The sequence below is a fragment of the Dicentrarchus labrax genome, unplaced genomic scaffold (assembly GCF_905237075.1).
Source record: "Dicentrarchus labrax unplaced genomic scaffold, dlabrax2021, whole genome shotgun sequence".
Lineage (NCBI taxonomy): Eukaryota > Metazoa > Chordata > Actinopteri > Moronidae > Dicentrarchus > Dicentrarchus labrax.
This window is the reverse complement of record NW_026136707.1, coordinates 3,785,642-3,797,632: the sequence shown is the minus strand read 5'-3', so window position 1 is coordinate 3,797,632 and position 11,991 is coordinate 3,785,642. Positions and strand designations below refer to the sequence as shown.

General features: G+C 44.3%; 1 protein-coding gene across 9 annotated transcripts in view; it reads right to left on the bottom strand.

Annotated features, from left to right (window-relative positions):
• LOC127366937 (DNA-binding protein SATB1) overlaps positions 1–11,991 on the bottom strand; it is a 62,227-nt gene that overhangs the window by 30,684 nt on the left and 19,552 nt on the right. For 3 of the 9 annotated variants that reach the window (XM_051406392.1, XM_051406394.1, XM_051406393.1), the window contains exons 5-8: positions 10,545–10,598; positions 9,090–9,213; positions 3,195–3,306; positions 2,038–2,115 (exon numbers count right to left, since the gene is read on the bottom strand). In XM_051406392.1, coding sequence (XP_051262352.1) covers positions 2,038–2,115; positions 3,195–3,306; positions 9,090–9,213; positions 10,545–10,598 — 368 coding nt within the window. The remainder of the gene's footprint in view (positions 1–2,037; positions 2,116–3,194; positions 3,307–9,089; positions 9,214–10,544; positions 10,599–11,991) is intronic. The other 6 variants (XM_051406396.1, XM_051406397.1, XM_051406401.1 and 3 more) reach the window with 6 other exon arrangements.

Sequence of the window (11,991 nt, the reverse complement as noted above, 5' to 3'; positions counted from 1 at the left end):
TAGAGGATGAAAACAATGATTTAACATTCAAAGTACTACCCACAGCGAAGTGAATGAGCATTTGGAGCAGCCGAATGTTTTTCTGGTTTCCGCCTCTCTTTAAGGAATTCACATATGCTGAGGCTTTTTTGCGTGCCGAGTGAGTGAGGGGGCAGCGTTTAAGAATTCATACGGATGGCAACATTAACACCTTAAAAGTGTGCTGCGGCCTCCACATCCCACAGAAAGGCGTCGTATGAGATTGTGAAAAGAGTAAATTGCTGTTATGGGGAAGGGGGGGGGGTGTCTTCAACAAGCTGAATTTTTCAGCAGATGAAAGATTAAGTGCATGGATGTTTTCCAAAAATACCCACAATAATCGTGTGTTTGAGCTGCCTGTTTCTTAACTGTCAGCAAGCACAAAACACCCGGCCAAGACGGGTCTATTGAGCGTTTGTCGAAAACAAATGATGTGGGGGGAAAAAACAAAACAAAAAAAATCTTGGTAATAATCACATCTCTTCCCATAATCCCTGGCATTCCCTGGCTCTGATGGTATGGCGTGTCTATTCACTCATATGTGAATGTGTGTGTGTGTGTGTGTGTGTGTGTGTGTGTGTGTGTGTGTGAGTGCATATGCTCGCTCGCACAGACTGCTGGGGGGCATGCTCACAACACACAAACACACAGGCACACGGAGGCATTTCCATGCAAATTGAAAAGAGAAGGGGTGACAGAAGAGCATGGCAGGCCCTGGGAGAAAAAGGCTGCCACAGAAGCGGGAGTCCTCGTGTGGAATCCTGCCACAAAAGAGCCCCGGATTAAACACACAATGGGAATGGGATGTGGGCTGAGAGGGAGGGAGGGAGGGAGGGAGTGTGTGTGTGTGTGACTGTGAGTGAGAGAACATACAAAGTGACCCAACTCTCTCTCCTGTGTTGGCTTCCCTGCACTAGCGCTGCCACGTCAAAAGAAGAGACGCAACGTTCGCTGGAGGCTGGTAACACCACTTCAGCTGGCAGAGCAGCAGAGCAGCTTGCCAGTACCTGTGACCAGGTACTTATTCCCCTTGACTTCAGGCTCAAACTGCTTGCTAAATGCAGTGTGGTGAAGTAAATGCAGAGTCACATTTGACGCCAGTGCCAAACGCACAAAAGGATGACCGTGCCACTCTCTCTTCCAGCCTTCAGACTTGGCATTTCCCCATTTGTGGCCACGTACAGCAGACAAAAGCCCATCATGAATATTGAGGTTGGGGGAGCCGCCGTGGGCGCACTGTGGGCACCTGAAAGTTTGTGTACCAAGGTTTTGTGTCTGAGGTTTAGCTAACATGGGTGCTCCAGTTGGTATGAATGTGTGTAAGCACATCCTGAGATGTTGTCTCTGCTTCTGTTTATATACATTCGTGGTTTTGTTCTAATCAGGGCTTGATGTTTCCCAAAGAGAGTGATATGACTTCTCTACATCTCACAGTTTATGTTTCTTTAAAGTCAAAAGGAAAGACTATTTAAGGTGACCATGTTGTTGCCACATTTTAAAAAGTTAGGTGAGATGAGAAGGGTGAAGGAAGGGTTGGTTGCAAATTCCAAAGTATGAGCTAATTAAGTGAAAGTCATTTTTCATTTTAATTTGACTTTGTGGTTATTTGGTTTTTGGATTAAGAATAAGATTTTAATTGAGATTCAGTTTAGGCAAGACAGTCATCTAACATTAAGCAGTAAGGTTAGGTACTAAGGAAGGAATGTAGCTCTCCACAAGTTAGACACATCAGTGTGTGAGTTTTTTTGTACTTTTGCCACACATCTATCAAAATCTGTTCAGACAGGCACATTATGGTGACAAAAACCTCTAAATTTAAGGTTTAAAGCTTGTTTTTTTTGTGTAAGTTTAGGTTTCCAGGTTAGGTTAAAGTTACAGTAAGGATTTGGTTAGGCGTGTAGTGGTCTCGGTTAAGGTTATGGTAAAGGGTTAATTTATGCAAACACAATGTGCTCGTAAGTGGAAAACAAAAACCCCAAGGGTGTGTGTTTGTGTGTGTGTGCCCATGTTGCGACATACCTAGTGCATTGGCACGCGGGCTCTCACGGAGGACACATGTCCCCAGGTAGCCCTCCAGCTGGGAGGGTTGGCGCATGCCTACACAGTAGGATGGCAGGGCAGGGCACGCACATGCACACACACACGCACAGCATACAGAGAAGAGTTGTGAGGAAAAGAAACACAGGGTTAAGGCTTTCTACAGTACTTCTCTCCCACTCCAGCTAAGCAAGAAATATGACATTTAAAACACCGACATCACTAAGGCCATACTGGCAGCTGCAGCAGCCCCATTTTTGAGGAAAATAAAACCAGATAGAAAACAATTATGACAGAAAATGTGTAGGAGTATGCAAGAGAGAATACACAAGTACAGCAGGTCTGAAGTAAATAATGTTTCCCGTGTATGTTGCCACTTTAACAGAAGAAAAAAAAAAAAAAATCTGATAAGATATGATCACAACACGCTATTTGCATGGAGGCTGTGAAAACATTTTGATATAATATCTCATCTGTCATCACTGTGAGCAGTAGCACACTGGCAAAGAAAAAAAGATTGTCCAACAGATTGTTAAAGCTAATATCTCAACATTATGTTGCCTTATGAGCCTTGCAACAGTGAGTGGTGTTCAGCTTAATCAAAAGACATAAAAATATACCGGAATTCTATCTGCAGCTAGGGTGCTACTAGTATCATATAACCTCATTTCCTGGCGGGTCAAAGGGGATTTTTTTGAGATAATATAAAGCATGCGTTGTTAGAGGGTTGATAAGAAAATCTAATTGAATTTCAGACTAGGCGGTGGCTGGTTGAAGTCATCGCTGCCTTTTGTTCATGGAAAACTAAAGCGTTATACTCGCACACAAACAAAAAATAAAACAGTCAGAGGCCTCAATTTGGCTCCGGCATTAGTGTTCAGTTAAAGCAATAATGGATAAATCAAAGATAACACTGAGTTCGAATGCAAAACAGTGTGGAGTAATCTTGAATTATTAGATAACAAGATAAAAATGTATTTCTGCTTCATGCAACGGCAGGAGGACAAAGAGACGGTTGGTTAGAGAACATATTGTAGTGGCGACTGGTGCGTATGTGTGTGTGTGTGAATGTGTGTGTGTGTGTGTGTAAAGAGACAAAAGTGTGAGCGCCATACTTTGCGCCCCTCCGTTTTGCTTACCCATCATATCTTTTGTCTTCTTGAAATGTTTATACCAGCGCCCAAATTCCTGACACTTCGCCGCCGACACATTTGCATAGTAAGTGCTGTTCACAATGGAGGAAATCATACTCTGAAAGAGAGAGATTGATTGAGAGGGAGAGAGAACGAGAGAGAGACTTTAGATTCTCATTGTGGAAAATACAGACATAATATTAAAGCTTGTGAAACATGCAGTAACACTGTAGCTTGTCAAAACAAATAAAAGATAGGGACACGGTAAAACCCAGCACTAAAAAAAGCCAACTGAAAAGTATCAAGACATGCAGACATTTTGGGTCTCCTCTTCTAAAAAGGTAAAACAAATTAAATAAAACAAGGCTTTATCTGTTCTTTTTTATCAAATGCCGTTGAGTTTGTCTGAACTTTTTTTTTTTTTTCAGAGTGGGTAAATTATAAGGTCAACTGAGTTCTGAGTCTGTTGACATCTAGAGCAGGCAGCAGGAAAGATATATGCCTTCAAAAAGAAAGAAGATAGCAGCGTATTGAATACCAGCATCTGGGGAGTTGGCCGATGTAAACAGATAAACTTCTTTTATTTTTCATCTCTTTATTTATACAATCTGTTAAAGACAACAACTTCAAGCAGATCGAGGGCCGCACTGAGCATGTCGTTCCCCGACGCATGTGTGCTCCCATCTCCCCCCTTTACAGTCGACTCTTTGCCCTCCTTACATTTCCTTCAACCGCCCTCCTTTGCCTCAGAAAAACAAAGAGGCGATATTTTTTTTTTCCCTTCTAGTTTCATTAAAATGAATGTTTTAACACCTTGCCGGCCTCCGGGCGAATAGCGAGGTTGGTGCAGGAGAAATTGTTTTTGATTGTTATAAATATTCAAAAGAACCAAACCATCTGTTTTCAAATTACAGGTATGCCATCTTTATCATTTTTCTTATAATATATGCGCTTGGAGGATGGCGGGGGAACCTTCTGGCAGAGCAGCATGGCGGTGTGAGCACAATGAACTGGTACAGGATGATTCTGGTTCTCTGGCTCTGACTTTTCTGCACAAAAGGAGGGTAAAGGATGGCAGCTGTGCTGTCAGAAAAAAAGGTTGAACTATCTCTGAACTCCTGACCTCTCTATTAAAGTTGTATTCACCTTATGTGATGATCCAAACAAGGGGCAACCAGCAAACACACCGAAACATGAATTCAGGCAAAGTTCATGGCAGTCAAGATGGACACAAGTTTTCTTCGTCAGACTGTAGCAGGGGAGAGATCTGCTTGAGGTTGAACTAAAGCAAACACTAGTCAGCTTGAAGAGGTTTTTTCGTTAGCTTCATGTGATCCTACAGAGTCACAGGGCAAAACATTTCTATTGGATGTTCTGGGCCAATAACACCACACAAGAGTTTATAAAAGCTAGAGTTCTCAAAGACATTGACCGAGCTAGATGCCAAGTCTTGGTGCAACAGTATTCAAATGCCCACTAATCCTCGTGGACTCCCATCATACCTGCTTTTTACCAGGTAAAGTCAGTTATCGTTGCACTTTGTCACACCCATTCAGCTGCTTATTTTTTCAAAGTCACATATAAGCAAGCACATTTGTGACAACCACACTGTGGTGTATCATGCCATCATGATGAAAAACAGGAGGGTGAAGAGGTTCGCATTTGGACTGGCATGGTATAACAAAGCAGTCTTTTATAGATATACTGAAAAGCCATCATTCAATGAAAACCCTGGTAGAGTTCAGGTTAGGGTTAGGAAGTCAAGTTGCCCTTTTAATGGGTCATACATTTATGCATGAAGCAGCTCCTTCTTTTGGATTTATGCAACGTTGGAATTAGGAAATATCAACTGCGAGTTCAACCTACTATGGTCTTAAAATGATAATTCCCTGTTCAGTCCTTATGATGTGCAAAAGCCAGGGTAAATTAAAATGAATGGTGTTGTGACAATGACAGTTGGTAGAGCAGCAAACCACACATTCCAGTTTAACCTGGTTCAGGCATCCAACTCCCAAGCCAAAGATCTATCTCAAAGCCCATCTATTTAAAGGAAGAAGAATTCTCCTTTAAATCGGTGGGATAATGAACTCCTCTCCTCCAGCCTGACATGTTTTATTTACAGTATATCTGGGCTAAGGCGGCTCCAGGCAACAAACAAGAGGCCTGCAGTTCTCTCTCTTCCCATCTTTCTCTCTATCTCTCTCGTTCCCTCTTTCTCCGCCATCTTTGACACAGATGTTCTAATAAACGCTCCTCATTAATCAGCCCTCTCCCTCAATACATCACTCTACCTCTCACAGGGGGCCCTGCGTGTGTGTGTGTGAACGAAACAATACACACACACCTATTCTCTCTCCCTCGTTCTCCCCACTGCTCTGTCACACACACACGCATACGCACTAAGTGAAATCAAGCAGATAACCAGAGCCTCTGCTGCCACTGCGGTGCCAGCGGGAGGGCTGTGCTAGGGTTTGTCAACAGGTAGCATGGCTCTGTGTGTGTGTGTGTGTGTGTGTGTGTGTGTGTGTGCCAGGGTGTATGTGTGTGCATGAGCATGTGTGTGGACCCTTTAAGTGATAGCCATCTGCAGCACAGAGAGCTTATCAGCAAGACCAGGAAGTGGCACTGGGCTACTATCGGTCCCCAACATCTACTCCACTCCCCATCATGGGAGACAGGAAGAGAAAGAGAGAGAGAGAGAAGGAGAGCGAGAGAGTTTGTGTGTGTGTGTGTGTGTGTGTGTGTGTGTGTGTGTGTAAGAGAATAGCGGTGCAGCAGGCAGGTACTGTAGGCACCCAGCTGCCAGCGTTAGTGTGTGGTGCACACACTGGCAAATACAAACACACACAAAGTACAACCCCTGCAGACAAACACACATGGTGCAGTTACACAAATGCACACGTGCAGATTAACACACAAACACACGCACACACAAATTCCAACTTAGCCTGATGTCTTCAATCAGCTGGGGGAAAAGCACATCCCATTTGCAACACTGTGCCTTGTCTCTCGCCAACATCTAACACAGCTCAATTATGGCACATACCAACCTCAACTGGGATGACCCCCCCTCCCCCCCCTCGGTTCAGTCTAACACACACACATGCGCATATATATACACACATTTACACATACACTGGCAACCAGGTTGTGCCTGTGGCAGCTGAGGTGGCGAAGACCTGCAAAGATGGCATTTTGATGACTATTTGCTGCTACGCAACGCAGCAGCTGGTGCATCAGGGGCCGCCCAGTGAGAGTGAGCAGGGGGTGGGAAAGAAGAGGTGGTGGCAATGGGAAAGAGTGGGATGGGGTGGCGGTAGGGGGTTGGGGGGGGGTCTCTCGTTTGTTGCCATAGTTTCTGCGAACATGGGCAAGGGGGTTGCTGAGCTTGGAAGCAACCTCAGAAAAAACCTAGTAAGCCTGGTTGTGAGCCTGATGATTGAGGCAGAATCAGGAGTTTTATTTGTTGCTCCGAGCTTTTTAACTGTGAATCTTAACACTTGCTTCACGTGTGTGCGGGTCGGAGTCCGTTCTTCTAGTGGAATGACAATGGGCACGACTGAATACATTTTCTCTCTCATGCCATTTGTAGGCCAAACACACAAAGCATGACTCCCCGCTACAAAAGAATGAAACTAAATGTTTGACAAGGCCACGGACAAAAGCGGCATTTCACAAAATAACCCCCCACCGCCCTCCCTTCTCTGCTCTAATACCCCTCCTCCCCCCCCTCTCGCTTCAGAGCTCTGTTTAGAGGTGAGCTAATTCTCTTTCACTCACTCGCTGTGATTCTCTCATCTCTTAACCTCCCTTTTCGGCCTGGGATTACGCAGCAGAATATCAAGGAAACACTAATCCTAAAAAGGTGCCAATCTTCTGCTCCCTCCCGCAACGCCTCCTTCCCCTCCCACTCATTTCCCTTTTTTGGTCAACTCGAAAACCTCAGCGGGGAGGAGGGGGTCACACGCTTGCTGGCTTCTCACCTTCTCATCGGACTACGTGCAAGTGATGACATCACTAGTCACATGGCAGGGAGTCCATGTATCGAGGCAACGTGGGGACATCCCTCAAGATGAGACAACCGGTATACTAAACCAATTGGGTTTACGGAAGGAACAAACCACCGCTCTATGGGTGTAGCAGGCCACATTTAAACCCCACAGAGTAACAGATGTCAAACACCATCATGGCAGCCATGTTTGAACGAGGCAGATACAGATACATGTAAATCCTCAGGGTATGAAGTAACTACATAGCAATGCTGCCAGTCTCTCTTTACATTAAAAACCTCAAAGACTGGATTAGTAGTTTGTAGTTTGTTGCCTTAAAGACGTAAATAAAATAATGTCGAGGCACAATTTTAAAAATCTTTTAAAAATCCAATCAATGAAACGGTATAGTTTCTATGTGATATCTGTACGTACTGTTTGTGCTTTACCATGAAAAATCTGACTGATGATGATTCAGATTTTAACTATTTACTAGCAGGGATGTCACTGAAGCTACCAAGAATCTACAATGGCGTCCAAGATTTATCATTTAATGCCATTTAGATCTGAATTTAGAACAAAATCGGCTGTTGAAATACACAAAAGAAAGAAACAGACTCAGTTCAAGATATATTCGGGACCTTCTTACATCCTCACTGGAAAGCTAAAACAATTTTCAGTTTAATTTGAGACTAGTGTGTATGTGAAAACAGCAAATGTGTGTCTGAGGGAGAGTGTGTGTGTGGCTGTGTGTTAGATCCTCTGAGCTCGCGTGTGCTCTCTTCTGAGCCTTCTTCACATATGGACCGTAAACAGGGTGATTACCAGACCGGGCTGGGCTCCGCCTGAACGCCACCCAGGGACTCTTTACATCATCAGCGCACTGCTCATGCCCGGCTAAACACACAAACACACACATACACACACACACACACACACACTGAGAGCAGCCGCTCACACACGCAGCGCAAATGAGGGTCTCCAGGTGACCATACGGTGGCCTAGGAGGAGAGCTGGCTTCGCACTGAAGGCACCTACGCACAAGCTTGGATCTAAATACACACACACGCGAAACACAAATAACATTTTCACACACACACACACACACACACACACACACCACACACACACACACACACACACACACGTCCTGTACGTTGATATACATTTCACAAACATGCTCACAGCAGCACACACCAATCGCACTGTAACACACACTCAGACACACACACACACACACACACATATTATTGGCCCCTGTGAGAGATATACTGCCGTTTCATTCCATTCACTCCAGAGCTGCCTCCATGATATACTGACTACACCGCCTGTTAATACAATATCTGCTCTAGTGCTTTCTATCCAACCTCACAGCCGACAAAAAAAACACGGGAATATAACACCTAGCACGTGAATGGACACATCTCCAGCCCGATGCTATGAAATGTTGAGAATTAAAACTAAATGAGAAAAAAAAGAACAAAAAAACCCCAATCCAGATCGTTCTGGGCTAGGGCCAATGTTTATCTAACAATAACCATACGTTCAACAACACCTCTGCTTTTTGGCTGCCGTTGCATACAAGTCTAGTGTGTGTGTGTGTGTGTGTGTGTGTGTGTGTGTGTGTGTGTGTGTGTCGGGGGCGGTAAAAAGAGACAAAAAAAAAAAAAAAATCATGCAAACAAATGACAATAGCCATTGATTTGGATTTTCTATGCCGATTCTCTTTCCCACTTGATCAAACTCAGGGCATTTGATAAGTAAAGGATAAAAAAAGACGGAGGTGATGGAGATAGGGGTGTTTGTTTTGTTGTGCAGTATGGTAGTAGGGTGGGTGGGGGGGGTGGGGTGGGATTGGGCGTTAATTTCTTTGTAATTTTTTTGTTTGAATAAGCAGACTGGGCTTCAGCACCTGTGATAAGGGACATTCTTTAGCCAGAGAGCTCTGATTCATGTCTTTGAGTAACTCCTTGAGGGCGTTTCTTACTGTAGAGTGGCTCCATTGCTCGGGCGGCAGGTCCTCCAGCTTAGGACAACTGTGGAGAGAGAGAGAGAGGAGACATACGGGGGCGTGGGGTGGAAGGGGACAGGGGACATAAGATAGGGAAGAGGAGAGAGGGGAAGGGGGCGGGGATGTAGAGGGAGAGGAAGGGGGAGAGAGGGGTGAGGGGAGAGCATGAGAAACAATTCAGATGGAGAAGAGGCTGAGATAGAAAGGAAAGCCAGCAGCCCTGATGGTATCTTGAATGAAATGATAAAATACACAAGCCACAAATTCAGCAACACAATATCAAAATAGTTTAATCTGATTGTAATGGGTTGGACACGTCGCTGATGTATGGAGCAAAAAGGGAATAATAACACCAATCTTTAAATCTGGAAATAAATTTGACCCACACAACTAATCGAGGCAACTTAGGGAAGTTATTTTGCTGCATCCAGACCGTAATACTTCCTCATCCAACATCCTTTATTTAAAAAAAAAAAGCTTCTGACTCATCTGGCAACAGCCTGATGCTTGAAAATGGAAAACATATTACATAATTTAATAATGTATAAAAACATAAAAGTGTAGATTATTCAATTCAATATTTTTCCCTATCATGTTGATTAACCGTTCAATCAAATCACAAGTTACCAAATGAACAAAATGACAGCTTCAGATTGTTTGGTTTGTCTGACCAGCAGTCAAAACCCCAAAGATACTCAATGTTTAATGATATGAAGCACAGAAAAGTAGCAAAATCCTCACAAATGAGAAGCTGAAACAAGTCCCTACTGGGAATTTTAATACTCCAGCCATTAATAGATAATCAAAATAGTTTGTAGATCTTCTATCGATTGACTAAGCGATTACTGTTTCAGCCCTACTCATGTTTTTTATGAGGAACTGGCAATCTGGGTAGAAATTGGTTCACCCCCAAAAACAGAGATTTTAAAAACAGGATTGCAATATTAGTCCAAGCCCGTTTAAAATACATATTGATGAATTGGCCAAATCTCTGGAACAATCAGATAGACAGAGCGGTAGAGACAGAGCGAGGAAACCAGAGAGAAAGAGAGCTGAACACACACGGGCTCCCGCTCTTTTTTTCCTGCTGCAAGCGCCCCTCCAAGACAGACAGATTTCATTTGGCGCATCAAGCAGATGCATCTGGAGATTGCTCTGTCTCTCTCTCTCTCTCTCTGCTTGCCTCGCTCCCTCTTTCATATTCTCTCTCTCTCTCTCTCTCTCTCTCTCTCTCTCTTTCTCTCTCTCTCCTGATTGTTCTGATTAGTTAATTACTTTATACAACACATCTGCTGGATTGATGCATGAATTATACATCAGCTGCATGTGGCGACTATTATTTCGTGTTACTTCTACCTTCCTGGCTCGTTGTGCTCGGCGAAACAATTTAAGGTGTTACTGGCTAGATTTCTGCAGCAGTCGGGGTGGGGTGGGGGGTTGGTGGTGGTGGTGGTGGTGGTGGTGGTGGGGGGGGAATGAAGGGATGGTGGGGCGGGGAGAGAAAAAGGGAAAAACAAATACAAAACAATAACAATACTGACAACAATATGCAGCAAAATCAAAATAGATTTATATATCAAATAGATTGGCTTTGACGTTAGCTGGTGCTACAGTCGCGTGCCGCGGGGATTCGGGCTCTACCTGAGGAACACTCTGATTTCTGGGTTTTGAAAATGAGAAATATATTTACGTGGTGGGTGGGAGTGTGGAGTAACTGAACGGAGCACCAGCGAGAGCACCCGGTTCGCTCTGGATAACATATGTTTCCCTGTGTTTTTCGCGTTTCACGTATCGCTGAATTACTTTTCGTTAAACCTGCCTTGACACTTGACAAGTGAGGGAGATGAGAGATTGAGTGAGGGGTGATGAGTATACAACTGTGTGTGTGTGTGTGTGTGTGTGTGTGTCAATAAATCTGCCATTCTGTGTGTTGGAAACGCTACGAGCAAGGAGATAACAGGAGAGTGAAATAGAATAGGATGCGTGCAACGGTCGAGGCTAACATCTGCTTGTAAGAAAACATACAGCCTCTTTCACACACACACACACACACACACAATCGCACACAAACAATGGATTTTCCAGAACACCTTAAACTGCTCCAGCAGCTAGAAAGCCTCTGGGGAGAAGGAAGTGAACAAGAGGAGGGAAGGAGGGAGAGACAGAAAGGGGTAGTGGAGAAAGACAGCTATCCATGCATTCAGGGGCTAGCATGCCGGAAATAAACACAACCTTCTGTATTCTGGCTGGTGGATGTGTTCACATCAGTGAGTGTGTGTGTGTGTGTGTGTGTGTAAGAGTGCTTCATTGGTGAAGGTGGGTGGCGGCGGCGGCGACGGTGGGGGGGACACAGAAGGAGAGGGGAGAGAGAGAGAGAGAGGAAGAGGCAGAGTGAGGTAGAAAGAGAGTAGGAACAGCAGCTGGCACAAGCCTCCACACCAGCGCCACTCGGTTGTTTGCCTGCGTGTGTGTGTGTGTGTGTGTGTGTGTGTCTATGAGCACATATGAGCCTGTTTGCGTTCATGTCTATAAATGCTTGTATGCTCTCGCTGTGTGTATAAATACGACGAAGCCTCACACCTACAGAGTAGCATTTAGCATACAATATGGTGAGTGATGGCACAAGACAGCTCGCAGTACTCAAGAGTAAGACGGTTTCAGCTTGTTAGTCTTCTTTATTATATGCAATGTAGACTCAGAAGAAATATATTTCACTTAAAATAGCCAGTGCAGCCAGCTTTATTTATGACCCTATTCAGGTGAACAACCGTGTATTCATATGCCGCAGAGTCATTTTTAGCCG